This window comes from Halyomorpha halys, unplaced genomic scaffold (assembly GCF_000696795.3).
Source record: "Halyomorpha halys isolate HHAL.00 unplaced genomic scaffold, Hhal_1.1 Scaffold79.1, whole genome shotgun sequence".
Lineage (NCBI taxonomy): Eukaryota > Metazoa > Arthropoda > Insecta > Hemiptera > Pentatomidae > Halyomorpha > Halyomorpha halys.
The window spans coordinates 1,175,969-1,199,886 of record NW_027113124.1 but is presented as its reverse complement, the minus strand read 5'-3'; the positions used below and the strand labels follow the sequence as shown (position 1 = coordinate 1,199,886).

Sequence of the window (23,918 nt, the reverse complement as noted above, 5' to 3'; positions counted from 1 at the left end):
CCGCTTCATCTCGGCAACTAGAACTGTTACTCTACCTCAGTCTCTCTTACCCAGAACTCCTCTACCTCGTCAGTGTCCAGGGCTCATCCTCTGGCACGGCCGTCTTAACTTACAAATGAATACGCCTTGTCGTGGGCCTTCTGTAAAGTGGATATCAGGCTGGAGAAATCGCCTAAGACCAGACAAACCCCGACAATATCCTATCCAAGCATTGAAAATTTTTATATCACCATTGACTTAACTCTGTTATATCCCATTGCTGCTTCTTTATTTCATCACCCTTTTCTTAATTTTCCACTACTTTGGCTTATCTTTTGCTATGTGTACAAATGTCTCCGGAAATCTGAAGGTTGAAATCAAATGGTTTTTCAAATTTTCGGTTCATTTTATCTTTGCGATGCCCAATGTCATACTTTTGTCATATTGTTACCCAATATCATGAAGAATTGAAGTGGCGGTGCCATTTCTACTGCTCTATTATCTTCTGGCCATTTTCTCAACCAAACTTTCCGATTCTACCATTTATCAATAAGCTCCAGTCTTCTTCAGTTCGATCATCCAGTTAATCCTCTCATTCATTCTCTTTATACCTGTTTTTGCCTATTAGAAGTAGATACAACAGATCATCTTAGTGCATTCTTTGATTATTCTATGCTCATTCAATCTTTGTCAATCTGGAATTCCATTCCATTATTGATTGGTCTTCCTAATTTTATATTGTACCTATTGAATCAACTCTTATCTACCCAATTTCCCAAGAATTGAAAATAGACTTTCTCCATCTATAAAAAAAAATAGTACTATGAATATTTATCACTCTAATACCCTTCCCACTTTAAAATCCTACCTGTTGTTGTACTCACACTTCTCACAGAACTTAGGTACCGTTTAGAGAGGTTGACTAATGAATTATGTTTGTACTCCTAAAAGAAAAGGTGTAAGAAGGTCAATCCATTATAATTATTCATTGATAGAGAAATTATAAAAAGATTTGTATTGTAAAATTTTTCACTAAAACAGTGAAGTTTGTTTTGTGTCCTTTAGAGAATTTATGAGAAATTTGAGATTAGAGAAGTGGAAAGATTAAATCATTATATTTAATGATTATCATTTATCCAACAGAAGTAAAATAAATATAACTATGTTTATCATTTAAAATAAATGATCAAATGAATGTTTACTTAAAAAATTGTATATACATTTTGATGATATAAGATAAAGATTTATGCAAGGATTATATTTAATTAAAAAATTCTAATTTGCAAATATGAAAATAAATACACAAATTTTGTATAAGTAATAGAATGAAGTTTGAAACCAGTGAAATACCTAATTGAAAGATTTTCAAGTAAACCACCATGTTTTTCTAATTGATTCTTTAATGATTCATATGTTATGGCTCCTCTAGATTCAGAATCAGCATCTTCAAAAAGAGCCATAGTTAAGTCATCAATCTGCTCTTCACTGAACTGCATTCCATTTTCCTCCATACAAGCACGCATTACATGTTGCAGTTCTCTATGTTGAATAAGACCATCACCTGAAATTTCATTTAACAAATTAACTTACCTATATAAAATGTAGGATTGTTATAACTTTTTAAACCTAAATTAAATATTTAAGATTAATTAATTTAGTATTATGTATTAGAAAGATAATAATAATTATTAAGAATTACAATTGGGCATTTTGTAATAATTCAGAAACAGATTTAATTACCATACTAGTTAAAAAATAATTTATCAATGTTCTGGTTGATATTTTTGCTGACAATTGAACATATAAAGAATTTTTGCCATCAATATTTTAAGTATGGTTCGAAGTATTATTATTAGTATTATAAGCATTACGTCGAAAATCTGGATTCTTTTGAAACACAAAACATAATTTTCACCATAAATTGTGGTATATCAAAATATAATTGATCTCAAATAAATAAAAAATTTATTGCAGTTTTTTTCTATTAATGTTTCTTGCTCAACTTGAACATCATTCAAATTTTTTTAGTCCTCACTTTCCTGATCCCATGCTCTACTAGAACTTCATCTTAATATTTTACTTTAGTTCTTCTTTTTTCCTTATTTCCATTGTATTAGTATCTTCGTTGATTTTTCAGGAAATATTTTTTCAAAAAGCCCAAACCAGCTTAATCTTTAATAGATTTTAATGCTCCTTTTCACCTCCACCAGTTCTCACTTTCTTTTTTATTTATAATTCTTACCCTTTTAAATTTTCTCATCACCCTCCTCCAAAGATTTTAGTCACAGGATTCCCTTCTATTATGTTTGGTATGATCTCTTGGTAGGCTGTGACATGTAATTTAGTCTGAATTCAAATAAATATTTCAAATGTGATATAAGACTGTTGTCAAATTGGGGTATTTTCTATTTTAGTTTAAGTTTTTTTCTGTTTCTTTTTGTAATATTTTGAGAAAGTGGTATTCGCTTATGGCGCCACTGGCATACACTTGGGGCACCACTGCGCTGAAGAACACAATTTAGCAGTATATTTTCTCCTTTCTTCTATTTTCTGATCACTGTCACTGGAGGAGGTTCTATTGAATATTTACCTGATGTATTTGAAATTCTTCATACTTTTTGTTGGTCGAAATGCTGAGTTGATCAATTTGAAGTTGATATTAAGCCTTCATTTTTTATGATTCTAAAACTTCTGTAAGCATGCAGTTGATTTCCTCTATATGTTGGACTTGGCAAACTTATAGTTTTGGTAAAATTATTAAAATCTATTCAGATATTTGGTTGAACCGAATGTCAATTTATTTGAAAGTGTTTTAGAGACAAATGTTCAATTACCTGCTATTAAAAAAGGAATAACCAATAATAATAATCAATTTGTATAATTATATGTTTGAAGTACTTTTAAAACTACTTAGTAATGTTTTAACTAATAATTAGTTGGTGTTAAAATAAATACAACAATACTATAGCTAAAATTGTAGCTAAACATAAAAGGAATTACCATCAAGATCGTAAACTTTAAATAAGAACTTGATCTTATCATCTGGAGATTGACCAGCAAATTGATGCATTGCATCTAAAAACTCTTGCAGTGAAATTGAACCAGAGTCATCTTTGTCAAATATTTGAAAAACTCTTTCAGTGAAAAATGGCTATAACAATAAATAAATGTATTAGTAGTGAAATTAAATTATTTAACAAAGGCTTTAATAAATTACTAAAAATATCATATACAATGATTATTTTACTAGATAATTGAAACAATATATGCATCAGTTATCATGATTTGATAACTGAAACAGACTAATTACTCTTGAAACTGAGACACAAAAATAATGAACTCGTAAAGAAAACAATAATAATCTATTTAAAATTACAAGCTAAATTTCTGCTCTTGGGGACTCGAACGGGAAATGCCGAGACAGCTCGATCTTTCCCGATCGTGTGACTGCTTCGTTATCTTTTGTTAAGCTGTTGTATTCTTTGGCAGGAACAAAACTTATATTTGTTTTCACATCTAGAGAAGCCCTAAAATATAAACTTTTATAGCAACAGAAAAATAAAAAAATTTTGTTCATAATTTTCGTATTCTCTGGTCTTTAAATGTTTTTGAAAATCTCAAAAATAGCGATAACTTCAACAAGAGCTCACTTACCTACACCTAACTTGGGGACGTAAATAGGATAGTAAGTGAAAGTTGTGTGATGCGCGCACTACACCAGTTTTTTTTTTGGCGTGGGAAGGAAATCTCTTGTTTTTAAAAACATTTCGGGAACCTTAAAATACGGTACAGAGCTCTGTTAGAGTTCAAATATCAGACAATTTACTTTACTTTAAAAATGATACCTTTTAGAATTTCCGGACGGTAGACAGTTCATATGATAAGGAGCACTAAATGAAAAAAGTTCTGTCTCATAATTTTAACTAAAGAGCTCATAAACAGAATTTAGTAGAAAGTTTTTTATTCATTGAGGATATAGGTGGAGTGATTTATGGCCATAAATCTTTAAGAAATTGTAAAGAATTTTTCATTACATTTTTTTAAAATCTGATTTGTCAAAGAATATTAAATGCACCGTGTGATAAGTTTTTAAATTGAAAAATTTAACTTCTAAAAACCAGCACATCAGTTAGAAACGACATTATAATGTTACTCATTAAAAAATACAGCCTAAATACAAAATGTAGGATAGATAATGACAAAGATTAATGGATAACCCAATTATGATTTGCAATTAAAACATTAAAAAAATTACTTTTAATAATTAAAAATAATTTAAGATTTGTCTCACCACTCATTATACCAATATGATCTTGCACACACATATTAAAAAATTTCTTTTAATAATTAGGTATATATATCCATTAACACATTTAATGTTAATGCTTATATCTCCATATGTATTTAAACATTAAAAATATGAAAATTAAAAAATTCATGAACGAAACGAGACAAAACGGCCGACTAGCAGCGCTAAGTAGTGAACCGTACCTCCTAGGCACTCCTGGTCTCCTGATACTCGAGGTGATGAAAATTTTGACGCTTTTGGAAAGCGTTACGGGGTCGTAAGTAGCCGTTTATATTATTTTATTTAAATTTCTTCAATATTTGTAGAAATTTATTTTTCTGCCTTTGTAGGAGAAGGTCTTTTGCTATTTCGAAGATTATTGGATTATTAAAATCTATTGAAATTAAAGATAAAAGAGATATTGTGGGTATTTATAAATTTTCTTATTTTATGAAATAATTGTAGTATATTTTTGATAATTGCGTTTTTCAACTATAATGCTGTTTAATAATACAGTTTGGATGTCTCAAATTTTTCCAGTCCATCAACTGACTGTAAAATCTAGTCATTATTTATTACTATTCAGATTTTGTTTCTTCAGAATAATTTTGGAATGCAAAAAATCACATAAATAAGGTAAAACGGATGATTGTTTTCAAGTTGTCCAGATAGCTTTAAAAAAGATAGGGGGAAGAGAGATAGAGGGATGTAAAAGCATAGGGTTAGTGCACCAGTTATTGATTGGCCAACTTTTGTTTTTAAATATTAAACTAAATTCGCCTTAGTTGTAAGATACCTCAGCTTATAACTGGTACAAATTTTGAAACGATTGTTGGTACCAAACTCTTAATATTTAAAAACAAAGATTGACCTTTCAATTACTAGTGCACTTACCAGTATTAGCAATATCAAATTTAGTTGGCTGGCACAAGTTTATGCCAACTTTAAAATACTAACCAGTGTAAAAAAAAAGTATTTTGGCATTCCTTAACTTCTTCTGTAAAAAATAAATTTCTCTCTGCATTATGAGAGAAGAAGTCTTGTATAAGGATAAAATAAACTAAATTACTCCATAGTATTTTTCAGTCTTTTGACTCCAAATTTTTGCTTGTCTTAAATTTTTTTATATTATTGGTAATATGATTTTATATTTACATTTTATAATAATTAATACTTTTTAATTGTGATTAATACAATAATGTTCTAAATGAAATTAAATTAAACAGCTATTACCCAAATCTATGTATTTCAAAAGAATCTAATACAATACAAATACTAATTGTATCTTGGTAAAATATAATTTTTTATCGTAATATTAAAGGTGTGCCATATATTTTCAAGTTGTAGGCTACAAACTGTATTGAATGATTTTAAATTCATTTATTTATTTTTTTTGTGTTATGTTATGTTATCCTCCAAGAACCTGATCCTCTCTTATTACCTTAGATTCTCTCCTATCTCTGGTAAGCATCTCCTATCTCCCATCTTCTTCAAGATTTTCTCCACTTTATCTAGCCTCCTCTACCATGTCAGTCTTCGAGCAGGCATATGAGAACTGAATCTCTGGGGATGTGTGCTATATGACCCAGCCATCTGATTTGAAACCATTTAAACCAAATCCAGTATCTCTTACATCCAGCACAACTCATAGTTTGTATAGATTCTCCATTGCCCATGTTCACACACTGGGCCATTGATCCTGTGTAAAATACATTTTTCCCATGTCAGCAACTTCCTTCCTTACACCTTAGGTTTCAGAACCATAAGTGACGAGAGGTCTTATGATTTTCTCTTGTACCATAATCTTGATCTTGTGAGAGGGCTCTATAATTCAGAATTTTTCACATGGTATAATTTCATCTCTTTTTGGTGGTTATCCTTGTTTTCAATTCCTTCACTATTTCATCATTTTCAGTTATTGGGTGTGGTTTCCTCTTTTGAAATGTATGGTAGGGGGTAGTTTAGGTGCAGAGATGCAAGCATTTGACATGGTTGACCACAACATCCTTCTTACCAAACTACAAAATCTTCCTCTATCCAACAGTGCTTTGAGCTGGTTTCATTCCTTCCTGATAAACCTCCATCAATGACGACCCCTCACCTGTGGTATCCCTCAGGGTTCATTGCTATCCTCTACCCTTTTCGCTATCTACACCAATGACCCATCCTTATCCAACATTCTCAATACCATTTGTATGCAGATGATTTCCAAATTTACCTTTCCTTCCCACCTTCTGACCTATTAGTTGCTAAGGAGAAGATTCAAGAAGACTTGAATAGAATTAGTCAGTGGGGACAAGAAAACAAGCTTAAGTTGAATGCATAGAAGACTGGCAATCGTAATAGGATCCAATCACCTCCTGAAAACTATTCCTCTTATTCCTAAACAACAATTCAATACAATGCCATCCATGCGTTAAAAACCTTGGTGTCACTATAAATCAAACTCTCTCCTGGAAAAACCACGTCTCCAATATTTCCCATCGTACCTTTTCGCATTTAAATTATCCTTGCTTCCTTTCTCTATCAAGTTATCCAATCCCGCCGTCCATCGTTCACCTCAGATATCCTTCAATTTAAGTCCTCAGTGCATTCCCGCAATACCCGCTCACAGTCTTCAGACTTATATGTAACTGCCCATCGAATCGCAGCCTTTGGTAAATCTTTCCTCATCCGTTCTTCTTCCCTATGGAATTCTATTCCCTCCTTTTTATCACTGGATTGAGAGAGCATGTTGGTGTTAAAATCACCAGTGATAATATTGGAATAAAATCCAGCATATGATAGTATGATTTTATATTTACATTTTATATAATTAATACTTTTTAACTGGAACTAACCCAGTAAAAATCTTAAGGTTCAAGTCAGGCAGTAGGCAGAAAATTTACTTTTTGTTATATTACCTATAAAAAAAACCCCAATACATTGCAAATTCTAAAATTTAAAGGATAACACAAAGATATGAAATAACCATGTGCTTATCATAGAGTACTGCAACTGATAGAGTCAAAGGGAAATATTAGTTTATTCTTCTTATTGCAGTTTATTTAAAAATATTAGGTCAAACATCCAATACTGCAAAATATTTTTAAAACTCTTTTAACAATATACAGTATACTGTATATTATTAAAATTGCAACCATTTGTTAAGAAAGAATAAACTATTAAACGTCTTTGAACTAAATCTATGATGATATTTATGTCAATTTAATATTTGTTGTTAATTATTATAACATTAAGAAACATATATGATTTGTTAAATTCTTATTCTTCAATTGATTATCAACACTTTAATTTAACCTAAATTAAGCACTGAATTAAAAGAATTAAGGATACTGTCAATTTTATAATTTAATAAATGGTTGCAGTTTATTATAGCTGATATAGCTAACATTAATAAGACAAAAATTATAGCATATTATATGTATTTAAAAGTGTTTTATATTTATATTTTGCAGTATTTGTTGTAAACAAACTGCATTAGCTAGAATAAATTAACATTTCCCATTGACTCGATAGGTTGGAGTACTCTGATAAATGCAGGATTATTTCTTTCTTTGTGTTATCCTTTAAATTTTAGAATTTGAAATGTATTGGGTTTACTATTTATGGCTATTATAAAAAAAAGTCTACCTACAGCCTGAATCGAACCTTAAGATCTTTATTGGGTTAGTAATAATTGAAAAGTATATATGTAATCATACTATCATATGCTTATTTGAAATCTATAAAAATCATTTCTTTTTATCTGGTATTTATATGTTTTTCCAGCATTTGGCTAATCAAGAATGGTCTTAAACCACAGTGAAATTTACCCAAGATCTTTTTGGGCCAAAACTGAATTTTTTTATTCAACAGAGTTGCAGAGATATGTCTCTTTAATTATCACAGTTCTTTTTCTGAAAAATGGAGCATATTACATCAGTATTCTATTGTTTTTGTATCTGCTCTGTAATCAAGATTTCCAACATTAGATTGTAAATCTATTTCATATAGTTCTTCATCATCTCTCCACCTATACTATCCACAATCATACATATCAAAAGCAGAAACCACATTCAATAAGCAAAAACAATGGAATGAAAGAATTGAAAGTAAGGATGACCTCCAAGAAAATATGCTGCAATGATATGTTAAAAATTCTGAATTATAGAGCCCTGTCTCAGAAGAGTAAGATTATGGTATATGAAAAATTCATAAGACCTCTCATCACTTCTAGTTCTGAGACCTGCATGATATCAATGGTCTCAATTGTTTGAAAGAGCCAGATCAGATAGGTAGGTCATATGAAACTTATCCCAAAGGGATCTGTCCACAAACACTTACTCGAAGAATGACCTGGTAGAAAAAATTGTAGAGAAAGAATATGCTTAAAGTGGTTGGACAAGGTGGAGGAAATCTTGAAGAAGATGGGAGATATAATATGGGGAGCACTTGCTAAGGATAGGAGAGAGGCTAGGAATGCTATAATAGAGGTCCAGATTATAATAGAGGACCATATCACCCAACATAAATAAATATAATTCATACTATATGTTTTACAGTCAAGAACTTGGAAATGCATAACACATTTTTAATGTTTCTATTGAAATTATATTTTACTTAAGTTGCAAAATGCAAAACCTATTCTATATATTTTTTTAAGTGATTTTGATAATAGCTGTTTAATTAAATTTCATTAAGAACTTTGTTGTATTAATCACAATTAAAATGTATTTATTGATTGTTATTAAAATATAAATCTAAAATCACAGTATACAATTTGTGACCTTGGGCTTTAAAATGGAATAATTTAATTAAACAGCAGTACTGTTGAAAAAATAAATTATTAAAAACAAACTGCAATAATTTCATTAATTAAGAAAATTTATGAATATCTGCAATTTTAGTTTTATCTTTAATTTATATAGATTTTAAAAATCTAAAGGTAGAAAAATTAACTCCAAAAAATATTGAAGAAGAAAGAAATTTAAATTAAAAATATTTGGGAAAGGGAAGTTAACGCTTTCAGAAAGCGTCAAAATGTTCACCACCTCCAGCATCAGGAGACCAGGAGCGCCAAGGAGGTAAGGTTCACTGCTTTCCATTATTAGCCAGCCCTTTTGTCAGGTTTCGTCCGTTAGTTTGTTAATGTCTAGATTTTTTTATTGTGTTTATGTATGTAAGACCATAATGGTATAAGGAATAGTGAGACAAATCTTAAATTATTTGCAATTATTGTAATTTTTTAAATACTGGAAGATTGCTGATTGACCGTGTGCTTACAAATAAATGGAATTTGGTCCGGGTGCGATAAAATTCAATTTAATTTTTTAAATGTTTTAATTGCAATTCATAATTGTATTATCCATTAACCTGTATCATTATCTATCCTGAATTTTGCATTTAGATGGTATTTTTAAATGAGTAGTATTATAACGTCGTTTCTAACTGGCATCCTATTTCTTACAACTTCAGTTTAAAAACTAGTAACACACCCCAACACAGTGCATTTAATATTCTTTGGAAAATCTTTTTTTTTCTGTTTTGCTACAAAGTTCGGATTTTTATCCTAATTAAAAAAAAAATTAATGAAAAATTCTTTACAATTTCTTAAAGTTTTTTTTATGTTTATCTACGCTCATGAACCACTCCATATCCTCGAAGAATAAAAAACTTTCTACCATATTCTATTAGAAATGATAAGCCCTTATTACGAGCTCTTTAAAATTATATGTAAAATCATTTTCCATTCAGCGCTGTTTTACCATATTTATTTTTTATTTCCATTACCTATTTTTTATCTACTATTCAAAAACCCTGAAAAATATAATTTTTAAAGTGAAGTAAATTCTCTGATATTGGAGCTAAGACAGAACTTTTCACGTTTTAAAGTTCCCTGATTCAACTCCAGTATAAAATAAATTAAAAAAAATAAAAAATAAACTTAAGAATTTCTTAATACATACATTTTTAGTGATTAGAATCTTCTTAAAATCATCTCTTCTTATTTCTTTTTCATTTCCAACTGTTTGTCTGAAAAGTTGCTCCAACCATTCCAGGTTACCTTTGTCGAATCCGGAACGTTTTCTGAAACAAAGAACTTTCATTTAAAACCAAATATAATTTTAAAACTCACTTCCATAATCATTCTTGTCGTCCCTTTAACAAATTTGAATTTGTATTATTTAAAATAGCAATTGAAGAATTTTTATTTGCTATTTTTTTAAATTGGGTTACTGCCCAAGGGAAGTATACAGATATTTGTGTCATATATTTTATTTTTGATTACTCCTTCAATATTTAAGTAGTTTTTATCCATTTTAATAATTGATATAATTTTCATTGTCCAATTGATCATGATTAATTTTATTTAATATATTTCCTTTAAAGATATATTCAATTTAGTTGGTATTTTATATTTATATATTTTAATATATTATTACTAGTAATATTTTCTTTTTAAATTAAAAAAAAGTATATATATTTGTTTATGTTTCTGTGTTCTGAATTCATCTAGTGTCAGGGTTTTAACAGACGTCCCAAAAGATTAACTATGTTTTTTGGACGTCATACAACTGAGAAAAAAAAAAGTCATATCGAAATTATAAATCTAAATTTATGTACAACTATTCTTAGATATTTTTTCTAATTATTCTTTATATTCTATTCATTGTTATGTTTCCTTTGAAATATAATATTTAAAAAAATACTGTTCGTTTGATATGATATGTCTCTCAAGAACTCTTAGTATTGTTGTGAAATTTTCCCGCATGTCCAGAACATATCATATAGTATTTATTAAAATTTATTTACATAAATATTTAAAGTCTATTTATTTATTAAATACCTAATACTATGAAAGTGTCTTGAAGTGGAATAGAACAAAACTTCTGGCATTATTTACTATTACAAAATATTTCAGCCTCAGTTTAAATGATATAATAAATTGAACATTCTTTCAATCCGAAAACTAAACCGTCAATATTATACAATAATGTTATGTGTACACATTATACAATAATATCAATTATAATAACTATAATTTCGAACATCTAGTTGATGCTTAACGAAACTTCTACTAGCATACATTGCTTCAAAATTACAAAACGACTATTTTAAGATTGTCAGGAGGTTCGGTAGACAATTTAAACAATAATACAGTTTATATAAGGAATATATATATCCAAAAAGAAAATTTAGTGGTATAGACATATCTTACCGGGTATTCGTAATATTTGCTAGAAATTCCATTATTTGTGCTGCTGTTATGACACCATCTGAATCTTGATCAATAATTCGAAAAAGTTTATCCACAATCTAGAAAAAAAAACAAAAACAACTTATAATTTATTAATTAAGTATAACTTGAGAATATATTTTTTAATGTGTTGATGACTCATTCATACATCGTCTACCTAGGATATTAAAATGTTAGAAAAACGTGTATGTGAAGAAACCATGCATCTGAAGTTTTAAATACAAATACATTAGACAAATTGGATAAATTCGTAAGTAAACTATGATCATTTTTTTTTTTTTTTTTTAAATAATTTTTAGTATTGAAATGAATTTACCCTGAAATGAGAAAACCGTCTTATTTGTAGATAAGATCAAGGATAAAAATTTAAAATCTAGGATGATTATATATTGTTTTTATGTAGTATATTCATATATATTATTTATTATAATAATATCAAAATTAAATTACATTTTAATAAACATTAATATCTCTCAACAATCTTGATGTGTTAATCTGTAAATAGAAAGAACGTCAATTTTTTTAAAAATCAAATAACTGTTATTTGTTATAACAGTTTAAAGTCAAATAATCTCCTATCGGAAACCAGAGTATTTTTAACAGAAATGAAAAGCGATTTAAGATAAACAAATAAATATGAATTCCAGGGATAAATACCTTTTCCGCTTTTGGATTTGCCGTTATACAGAATAATTAATAAGACTTCAATGCAATGCAAAAATTCTCCAGAAAGTTCTTTTATATTCTTTCGCAAGCGATTACTTAATTTTGAAGTTCAGGTAATAGTGGTGTGGTCAAGGGAGTTGTAACTCCGGGGCAACAGTTGAACCATGTTATTTACAGAAAAATTTATGGAGGCGAAGTACATATATTACGTAATAGTTTTAAAGAGTGTTTTTAATGTAAGATTAAACATTTATCCGTTTTTCTCTCCAAATAACTTTCAGTACAACTTCATATTTTAGACATGGAATTTTTATACAGTACACTTACGATACGATTTATTTTAACAATAAGAGTTAATTTATAACTTGTACTAATAACTTAGCATATCGTTATTGAGGTATCTTCATTATTATTTACATGTTAATTCTTTGGACCTGGGAATATCTTAGAAGTAAGGGGCGGTTTCGAATTAAAGAATGAGTAGTCATTCAACCTACTAAAGTATTGTTTAAACTTTATAAGTAACTCTATTCTTGGGAGTTAGAAGTTGGTTTTCTTGGAAAATATATTTATGTATCCTTCGAAATTCTAAGTAGTTTATTTAATTTGTAATTTCGGACTTTATTTTGTCCAGTAAATAAAGAATAAGTAAAGAATATCTATATGATATAGTCTGAAGAAAATTGTAGAGCCAGAAATCAAAGGGAGAAGCTAAGGAAATAATATTTTTTTTATCTTATAAGTATCGGACTGTAAAATAAGTTTGTAGCGTTTTTTACTTGTGATTTTAATAAAAACTTCAGATTTTTGTAAATATTTTTTTAAATCAATTATTTATAACCCATTTTCTTGCCATGTTACCATCTTTCAGGTAATTTTTTTATTCCGTCCTCCCAGAACTTCTCAGATTTTTGAGATGAGATCGTTAACGTGATGGAAACTTCGAGAAACATATCCCGCAGCCCCCAAATGATTTGAGACACTTGCATGAGATATGTTAAGCGTTTCTGCGATATCCCGTGTCGTAGAGTGAGGGATGTCTGTGTCCAATGCTTGAATTTGGTCATGATTAACAGTTGAAGGACGACCCGAGCGCTTTGCGTCTTCCAAGTCAAAATTTTCGGTTCTGAACCAGCAAGCCACTTCCGGTCGGTGCTTTCTCCTAAGGCATAATCTCCATACACATTGCAAATTTTGTTAACCGTCTGTGCAGCGGATTTTCCTTTTCGGAAATAAAAAATCATTAAATGACGAAAATGAATTTTTTTTCTCTTCCACTTTGAGCAAGCAAAATACCACTTAAAGGTAAGGAATCTCGGTTGAAACTGATGCATAAAAGCACCTTAACTAACCCTATTTTAGAATATGTAAACATTATTGACCAAGTAAATATGATTTTATAAACTCAGAGAGATTAAATTGAAATATTGAAAACGTGACGAACTTGTTTTACAACCCAATACAAAAAAGGTTTATTGGGGAAGGTAAGTCATATTAAGGTTTGAAGAAAAAAGAATTAATTTTTTTTATTGTAATTACTTACAGTCTTAAAAAATGTCCTCCTCGGTGAATTGCTATAAGTATGAAAAAAAAAACTTGTATTTCTACATTTAATAATTATATATTGAATTTAGATATTATGAAGGCATAAAGAGAAATATCATACAATTACCTTAAAATCAAGAAATGTTAGATGAAAATAGCTTACCCCTTTTGCTTGCAGTATTTGACAGAATTTATCTAATGAAACTTTCTCATCACCGCAAAGAACGTATGCGACACTTTCCAGTTGTTCAGCCAAATCTATTTGCTTTTCGTCCCTGTGAAAACGAATAAAAATAATTAATTTGATTAGAATATTAGATTAAATTATTTGGTGGTTTTTGGTATGGGAGTATAACTTTATCCCTTGCCAGTAACCAATGAGTAATCGATGAGAGTTATTAATTTTATGTTCATTTTAACATTATATTTCCGAATTCATATTACATTGAAAATGGCAGTGGTTGGACAAAAATCATTAAATATATTTTTCTGATTTATTTATGAGAATAAATTTAGTGATCACTCACTGTCGACTGTATAATATCTAAAAGAACAAAGAGAAAGAGCTTTTTTTATTTTTTATTTATTTCCACCTTCCCCTGCCTTACAAGCAATACAGGTGTGCAGCAGCAGTTCGATGTTACATATTCATAATCAAACTACTGCTAATAAATCAATTTACAATTAATGATTTATTAAGTTTTCTTATAGGTTTCATCAGTTTTCAGTCTTCTGTCCGCAGGCATTCCAGGGGCTGGTCTTCTTCTTTGACGAATATTGAAGTGGCTTGGTTCAATAATTGTTTTCCACCCGTATACAAATTCTTTGTAATACGGGTAGTTTTCTTCGCTTACTAGCTGAGGGAAGTTGTTCTCTGTGAGGGTGTAGTCCGGTTTCCCTCAGCAATCTGGCCTGTAATGCATCAAAGGCGATACAGTGTATGAGGATGTGCTCGACAGTCTCCGGAACACCACAACTAGGGTATAGGGGGTCGATATCGATCCCAAGGCCATGAAGCTTGGCTCGAAATCCCCAATTCCCCGTAAGAAATTGAGAGAGCCAGTAGTCTGGGAGGACCCACTTTGCTTCCATCCGTGACCGAACGGTGGGGAAATATTTCCTTAAGGTAGCCCCTTTTGGGCTTATCACCCAACGCCGGTTCCATTCTTCGGTGGTGTTCTCCTGGACAAAGAGAAAGAGCTTCATTTCATATTTATTTATATAATTCGGTAAATCTCTGCAGTTGAGGAAATATAATAAAAAGTAGGTGATAGTTGCAACTAATCCCTACAAACCCCGCCTGATATTTTTCCTTCGTCTTTAATATGTTTTTTGGAAAACTGATTGTGTAAAGTGCGTTTTTTATATATTTTTTAAAATCAAACCAAAATCTAGTGTGTTATTAATTTAGAAAAAATCTTGATGTTAAAAAAGGTTATGTCATTGGTTTAAAAAATAAGTAAAAACAGCAAAATGGTGAACGGAAAACTGATAAGCCTAAACATGTCTCCCATTTTTCACTCACAATAACTGCTAAAGGTCTTTAAACCTGTGTACCAATAAAAAATTAATACCCTTAAAATAGGATGAAAATTTAAAGTAGTATAAATTTGCTATAATTTGATAGAGCTCTTTATGTTCTATAGTTACCGAGATTCAGTTTTTCAATGACTAACAATTTTTAAAATGTGAATTTATTTTAGTAAATATTAGGTAATTTGAAAATAACGAAGATAGTCACTAGAAAATAATTTATGGTAAATTTAGCTATTTTCTATACGAGTGCTAATACATCTATACGGCTGATATTATAGGTTTATGTATATATTTAAATACATACAGGGTATTTTACGTTCCAGTATAAATGAATACCCCATTTATGTTTTGAATTTTAATAACAATATTCTGAATTTTACTTTTTTTATGAATTCTGGATGTAAGCCTTTTGAATTTAAGGGCAAAAACTACAGATGGTTATCATTGCCCTTGTAACAAACAAAATATTTGGCTTATTATTAATTATTCAATTGGATATTAAATGGTAATTTATAATAAAATTAATTTATGATACTAATAATTTTGAGTTGATACTGAGGTGGATCTTTCCTTGTTATGAGATAGCCATGGATCCAACACCAGCAGTGTCCATTTCTGAGGCGCGTTATGACCACCTCATCTCTTGTACATTCGATGAAATCCAGCTGTTAACATTATGATTCTAAGCTTGTTATTTTCTGATGCAGTACAATTTTTTTAGCAGTTTTGTAATGTTCTAATTATAATGTATTGGTTGAAACAGATCTGAAGGGGGAATGTAGGTGGGTGCTATATTTCTTAGTGAGTAGACGTCTGTTGGAGCTTTATTTACTTCCTCGTTTCCAGGAGGTCCCGCAAGGACTGGGAACCCACAAAAAATTTATTTTTCTCGAAAAATTTTCAATCTGTTAAATGGTGTAGTGAATTTCTGGAACTAGAGGGTTGTCAAAGAAAATTTGAGAAGGAGCTTTGAGGGCACCCAGGGAGTCAGAGACCTAGAATGTACATTAAATGTAAATGACGATCATAAATGTGTTCCTTGTACTTGAAATCCTATTATATAATAATAATTAATTGAACTAGACCCCCCCTTCCCAAAAGTCACTGAGGTTTGGTACATTTTAAATCTAGTCATTTAAGAAACGTACAAGATATGAATAAATAAATTAAGGACGAATGTGTTATAATTTTTGAACTGAAGACAGATAGGCAGATAAAATAATTTGTAAAAGAGAGAAGGACAGATGGTGAAACAAATTATTACGAGAATTATATCGATAACTTGGAAGGACCTTAGCAGAAACGATTTAGCAGCTTTAAATGATTTAGTGCTCCCAGTAGCAAATTGGGGATTATGTTCGAAACAATTTTCATGCCATTCATTATCATAACCGGTTTTTACTTTTATCACAACTAAACTCGATGAATCATACACGACGAAGAAAATCTCTAAAACCATAAAATTAATGACTGTTCAATATTTTTTATATTATCGTTATAAATTATTTCTCAAAGGATTTTTTATCGGTACCCAGGCCACATCTTCCTTAATATTGCAAAACCAAATGATTAAGCCATCATTTTGAATATTACCATCCGTCTTTTATTTAATGATCACGGTATGAAAGGTTTCATTTGCCCATTTCTCGGTAATTTATGAATTTAAAAAATAAATAAACAAAATATATATTTATATTGGAAGAAGATAATTGACCGTATGAAGTAGACTGTAAGAAGATAGGCCGAGTAGCGGTCAGTGAAGGTACAAAATAATAAAAAAACTATTTAATGGTAACCAACGCTTCGTCATACTTTGCAGGGATGATCCTGATGCTTAAAGGTTACCTTTAATTATAATATAAATTATTATAAAAATATTAGAATTATAATAAAAAAGTAATGCACATTTTTTATAATTATTTACTTGTTACTTCATAATATTAATCAAAAACATTAAGGGAAAACTTGAACCACATTTTATGTATATATATAATTATAAAAACGTACCTGTAATTAGTTAACCTTAGTTGTAACGAATTTACTAGAATAATTAAAAAAAAAAAACTTACGTTAGACGCTCTTTTAAGAACTCAATCCATGTTTCCTGAACCAGAAATCCATCCCCATCAGTGTCGAATAGCTCAAAAAGCCTCGAGAGTAATTCCTGTGAAAAATGGCAACGAAGAAATTCCGTTAGTAAAACATATTAAAATAAAATTGCACATATATTTGATATTATATCTGTGTTATCTTAAGATCATATTACTGGATTTACGAGTACATTTAAGAGAGCGACGTTAAGTTAAGGTATCATCATCGCTGTCACTATCTATACAATATTTTCGTTTTCTTGTTATTTGATATCATCATCACTGTTAGTACTATTATATTCTGCTCGAATATTTATTTTGTTAAATCTGTCTTGAATTGACATGAATTTCTATCTGAAACTTGTCTTCACTACTGCTTACATCACGAGACTCAGCTGATCGTTTTGCCATTTTTATTTTTAAAAAATTTTTTTTTAATAAATTATTTATTGATATTTACAATTGTATACACATATATACAACAAGTAAATTTTAAAAAATAATAATTATAAAATCAATAAGGGATAAAGAGATGTTTTGGAAATTACTAATGGTAAATTACGAAATCACAACACTGTCTTATTCATACAGAGATCTTTACTATTGGACTCTTCAATATGGATGTGAGTTCTTGTAAATTTCTTTTCTCAGTTTTGGGTTTTCTTTATTATCTTATCAAGTTTCCCTCTACTATTGAACCATGCCCGTGTAACTTTGTTCCACTCATTTTACATATTGCTCAATGAATTAGAGAAGTTATAGTTTGTGAATATACTTCGCACGTTCTATTTCCACTTAAAACCAGTCAATTTACCATGCTTCTTGATATTTTTATCTCTTTTTTGTGCCATTTTAATTGAAAACTGGGGGAAAAACATGTGTTTCTTACAAAAATGCGGAGGAATAAGTTCATTCTCCGTAATCGCTAATAAACTTCCATGTTCCCTCAGAGGGCACGGCCGATATCACTCGGGCTAGACTTACGTTGTCCTCCCTCGGGGGACAACCGAATGCAACGGGTAAATTAACAACAGGTTCAGGGCCCCATAAGCGATCAGGGTCGGGTTCATCAGTAGTCCTACTATAACTGCTTCACGAGCCGAGATAAATCGGGTGCACAAGAGAACGTTAACTTCGGGTTGAAGTGGATCCACAACTTTCAGCACCAAACCATGGGGGAACTGTGGAGACTGTTCAAGCAGAGGATGCCACTCCACCATGGATGGCTACTGGCATGATACAGTTTTGTGGAGAAGCTACCTATCGGTTGAACTCCAATAATATTTGTGGAGTAGGAGGTCTTGCAAGTATTGGTTTAGGTATTTATCATGGAAGGATTGATATTGGGTTCTGGCCAAATCGGCAACATATAGAACATTGAGTTCCTTATTGATCATTTTATTCGTGACAACCTCAAGAGCATTAAGGATTGAATACGAGAGGAATAAGATGGTGGTTTTAGTGAAGGTCCAAAGCTCAAATCCGTAAGTCCAAATGGGCCTTACTATGGTCGTATAAATGAGTTTTTTGTAATAAGTTGGAAGTTTCAATCGTTTGTCTAGTAAATGTTGTAATAATCTGAATCAAGTTTCCTGTATTTTTAGTCTTCTATGAGGATTCCAAGTTAGTGGTTTGTCCAGATGTAGTCCTTAGTAACGAATCTGTTCGATAGGGATTAGTGGATTATTATCAAAGGATACTGCAGGGCAGGAAGTCATAGGTTTGTGAGAAGGGTATATTAATTTAAATAATGTCCAACGGTATCTTTTGCAATATCGTAAAATTTATGTATGTATTATAATTGACTGTAACTTCGCGTAAAATAACGGTACGTTTGTTTCTCAGATGATTTTTTAAAATTCAAAACAAGACAATATGTTTAAAATAGACAAATAACAAAGATGACAAATAAAAATAAATCTATATGATGGTCGTGGATCTTCACATAATTATCAGACTTGTACCATTCCTTCGACAATTTTATTAAACTAATACCATTCTTAAACAGTTGTTATAGTTTGTTGGACAACAAAAGAAGAGAGAACTTTTTCGTGCACTGACATTCTTGATGATTATATCATGACATTAGTAGACATGACGAAAAGAGCGAGTAATTTAACGAGTGGCCAGCGCTCAGCCCCGACCTCAATAATACCAATGTCTTTAATTGCATGCGGCGAAGGAGCCATTAAAGGCAAAACAATTAGTGAAATAATCAATCATTTCAAAATTAATTACATATATATACAAAAAAATTAATTTTCTTGGTAAAATATGTGTTTGAATACATATTTATGAGCGTTTGGGTGTATATTTTTAATCATTAATGTTCATGATTATATCATTATAATTTATTTAAAATAAATAATTTAATTTCTATCCATTTTAGTCTCAAAACCTTTTATTTTTCTTATAAGTCCGACGTTTGGGCCAATCCTGTCATCCTCAGGGACAATCTACTTAATACAGTTTTGGAATTATATAATTTAAAAACTCTCACTCCATGCAGGCTATTCTGCCCAGGTCAAAACAACAATTTCTAATTAGTCAATATTCACTTAAAAACCAAAATTAAAATCATTTATCACAGTCACTATTCCTTAAAAACTTTATCACATTGTTGGCTGAAACTAATTACAATTTTAGGCCCGAGTTATATTATCTTTATAAGTGGCAACTTGTATTATTGATTTTTTTTCAAAAATAGCTCTAAAGATTTTCATTGAACGATTTTAACTATATCGATATTGGTTAAATAAAGTGGTCTCGAATAAAATAGAGGTTTTATTCTGATTGAAAAAGTTCAAGAGTGCTTAACTGCTGAATTTTCAAAAAAGCATGATATATAGCACCTTACATTAATTTTAAAAGTTTTAAAGAAAATTGACTAATGATAAATAATTGAAAAAGGTAAAATGACCTGCAATTATGTTTATAGTGTAATAAGAACCTTGGAAATGGCCAGAATGGCTGAAACGTAGGAGTGTTAAAGTAATAAAAAAGTGTCAAGACCAAATGCAGGTTTTTTTATATCACAATTTTAATGGTGGGTCCTGTTGGTGCAGATATGCAGTAAGATTTGAAAAATCGTTCATATATATATAAATATATATGGATATTTGAACAACTCAAAAACTATACATTTTCAGGAACATTGCACAAGCTTGTTTACAAATATAATTAAATTCTATTCGAAATAAAAATAAAGTCATCTACACGTAATCGGACCAACATTAGATTAGTAAAGCTTGTTGGATTTTATATAATTGTATAAATTCATTTGTATCTTTACCTGAATAAGAGTATAGAATCTTGGCAGTCGAAAGCCCAGAACACGTTACTGCATGTTGTTTTAATCGATATACTTATATTTAAAATAAATATACTAAAAACAGCTACATCGTACATTCAAAATAAAGAATAACATCATTACTAAATGAATTAATTTGTAAGTGATATAGTGGTTTTGTAGCATACGCTGACATGCTAACCACTTCGTATCTCTCGTTTAGGCTATTATTTGTTGCGTCATAATATTGTAGCGCGATATCCGGGCCAAGAAAAAAAACAAAACAACAGGAAAAATATGCCACTAAAAATACTAAAAATTTTCAAAAATCAGCAATCCACTGCTGCCGTACTAGTAAACTTTTTTTCATACTCGTCAAACATCGTTCACGAACGGACCGATCAAATCGATTGGTTATCTATAGTTTCTCGATCTCGTTACAATATTGAATGGTGGTTCGCCTTCTTGCATAAGAATTAGAAATAAAATCCGGATTTAAAATTTTAAAATGCTCTCAACCTCTTCAGTTTTCCGTAATATTAAATCAAGCCATGTTAAATATGAAGGCTCAAGTCGATTTATCAAAAAGAGGGAGTGTGTATACAACATTATTACATATATTGTGTAATGATAAATGATTTGATTACAAAGGTCTTTCCACGTTCTATTATTTATTTGTCTGTATTATGTGAGCAGGGTGCTTCACGAAAAAATACCTTAGGGTGGAGAGATTGATTCAGCAAATGTCTAGTTCAGTGGCACCAACATTTCCTTTCTATTATAATCCGTTGCCGAAATATGATTTTTCAAAGAGTTTTCTGAGAAAATAACGTTTTTATTCTATATCAATCTTGGTATATCTAATATAATTTTAATTTTCTAATTAATTTATTAATATATTAATTTTTGTCATTATTTTCGGAATTTACGATGAATTTTCCGTAAGCATTAAATAAACAATATGTAAGAAAATATGCCTTTGTTTGGTGCCATAAGACTGCTCGGCTACAACGGCATTGCCCCATCTTTAAATCAGGCTTTGAATGTGATAAGTTATATTTGTTTTTTTATTTGTGTGATCTTATATCTTATATGTTTATATGAAGGTACCTGAATTGGCAAAACGTTTTTTTATCAAGCAGTAAACACTCCAATACACTATATGTTGGACTGTTTTGGACATGGTATGTTTTTAAGCCCATTTCTTCCCGGCAATACGTCTTCGAATTTATCGAATTCATAAATCATTCGAAATTTTTATTATTTTTTTCATAATATTTTCTTTTATGAAATAATGTCTAAGACAATTTTTTTTACAATGAAACATGTTCATTACAAAAACGCCGCTGCGCCCAAACAGTATCGGAATTTATCTTGAGAAATATATTTATTTCTTGATTTTTATTTGTTACTTTTATTTATAGTATATATTCTTGAAATCATGTAAAAATGAAGAATTATTTTCTCGCAACATGTCTTTTTATATTTGAACCCTTACCTAGTCAGTGATCTCCAGCCAATATAAGCATCATAAAAAAACAAGATAAAATAAATCAAGTAAAGTTGCCAATGGGCAATGATATACAAATTTTTCAAAAGTGTATTGTTGACAACAATTAATTTGAATGTAGAAGAAAATATCGAAAAATCATAGTAATAACCATTGGGTTGGGTAGTGCTGAGTTAGTTGTTTTTTATTAATGTAGAGTCTCTATTTGGTTCGTCTTTTATAAACTGTTTAGGTGGAAGTGATGTGTTATCTCTGTCCTTTCTTTATATAATGTTATTTATTTATTTCTTTGTGATGCTTGGTTTGGAGAAAAGTTGGCTGGTATCTATTTAAATTAAGGCATTTTTACGACTTGTTAAGTAATTTCGTATAAAGATTTTAGTTGAAATATGTATTGTATGTGGGTATAGTTGTGTTCAAGGTATTATATACTTTATTTTAATCATTTACCTCAGTTATCCACCGATGTTTATTTATAATGTGTATAATTTTATTTTCATCCATTTTAGTTTATACTTAATTATTTTATTGTATTTTTTTAATCATTATTATTTATTTACTTTTTATTTTTAGTTAGTATGTACATATAATATGATTATGGACTAACATCTCTAACACCTATTGACCTTGAGCGCGACAGAATGTATTATTCCAATTTAATTGTTCAAGAAAAAAAAAGGTAAATTATGAAAATCCCCTCTTCTTCTGTTATTTCAGCTTTCGAGACCTTTTATTGAGATGTATTGCATCAGCGTTTTCCGGTATGCTAGGAGAACACTTAAATGCGATGAGAACACAAATTTTATGCAGATGTTTTGCAAGAAAACGTGACCAGCCATACGGAAAAGAACAACACTGATGGTTCCAAGTTAAGAGCGATTGGACTCTTTATGACGTGATGTTCTATAACAATAACACTCAAATATATCTTTTTTTTATTAGTTACACAGCAGCGTACCACTTTTAATTTATTATTTCCCGAGTGTTCCGCTAGTGACTAGCCAAAGACAAGCTAAATAGCCAAAGGCTACTCACAAAAAACTCCCTTAAAAACTTATTATTCCGTTGCCAAGTGGGGATAAATTAAATAAGTTCCACCTTTCTTATTATGAAAGCGAAAAATACAAAAAAAAACAGTAAAATAATCATAAATATTTCATTGGGAGATTAAAAAAAAGTCTTGATTCTCTAAAGTGCCGGTTAACTTCAAGTTTTGGAATGAAGTCTTTTTTTTTTTTTTTTTTTTCATTCAAAATATTGTCATTTTCAAAAAATAAAAAAATTGTTTTCATCTTTCATCTGCTATATATCTGTTTCCTTTTTATTTTTCCATTGTATGTCTTCCTTTTTGTTCTCCTTTAGGGGCGGAATTAATGAACGTTCTTTAGGAAGGCCATGCTAAAGGTTTACTTCAAATGCACGTTTTTGGCTTTTCTATAAACTAGTCTAATTTTAGAATTAACTAAAATTAATTTTAATTTTATTAAAAACCAATAAAACGTGAATGCTTTCCCATGAGAAAATGTGGAACATGCGTAGATAGTTCGACACACCATATCTTTAATAATATTGGTCTCGTATACACTTTTTTTCTTGTTTTGTAGATAATTTAATTATTTTGTATATAATCAACCAAAATAAAAGACATACTTTTTGAAATATGGGAGAAATATTTACTTTTCGTTACAACTTTGTTTACTGCTCTATTCTGATTAGATTAGATTAGTTTTTTATTCAGAGCGATCAACATCTAGGTTATTACACCCTTTTTACTT

The 23,918-nt window shown here is 29.9% G+C and overlaps 1 protein-coding gene across 1 annotated transcript in view; it reads right to left on the bottom strand.

Moving 5' to 3' along the window:
* Positions 1 to 23,918, bottom strand: part of Nox (NADPH oxidase) — a 68,415-nt gene that overhangs the window by 24,738 nt on the left and 19,759 nt on the right. The window contains exons 2-6 of the mRNA XM_067050746.1: positions 13,882 to 13,993; positions 11,469 to 11,566; positions 10,216 to 10,336; positions 2,980 to 3,130; positions 1,330 to 1,540 (exon numbers count right to left, since the gene is read on the bottom strand). Coding sequence (XP_066906847.1) covers positions 1,330 to 1,540; positions 2,980 to 3,130; positions 10,216 to 10,336; positions 11,469 to 11,566; positions 13,882 to 13,993 — 693 coding nt within the window. The remainder of the gene's footprint in view (positions 1 to 1,329; positions 1,541 to 2,979; positions 3,131 to 10,215; positions 10,337 to 11,468; positions 11,567 to 13,881; positions 13,994 to 23,918) is intronic.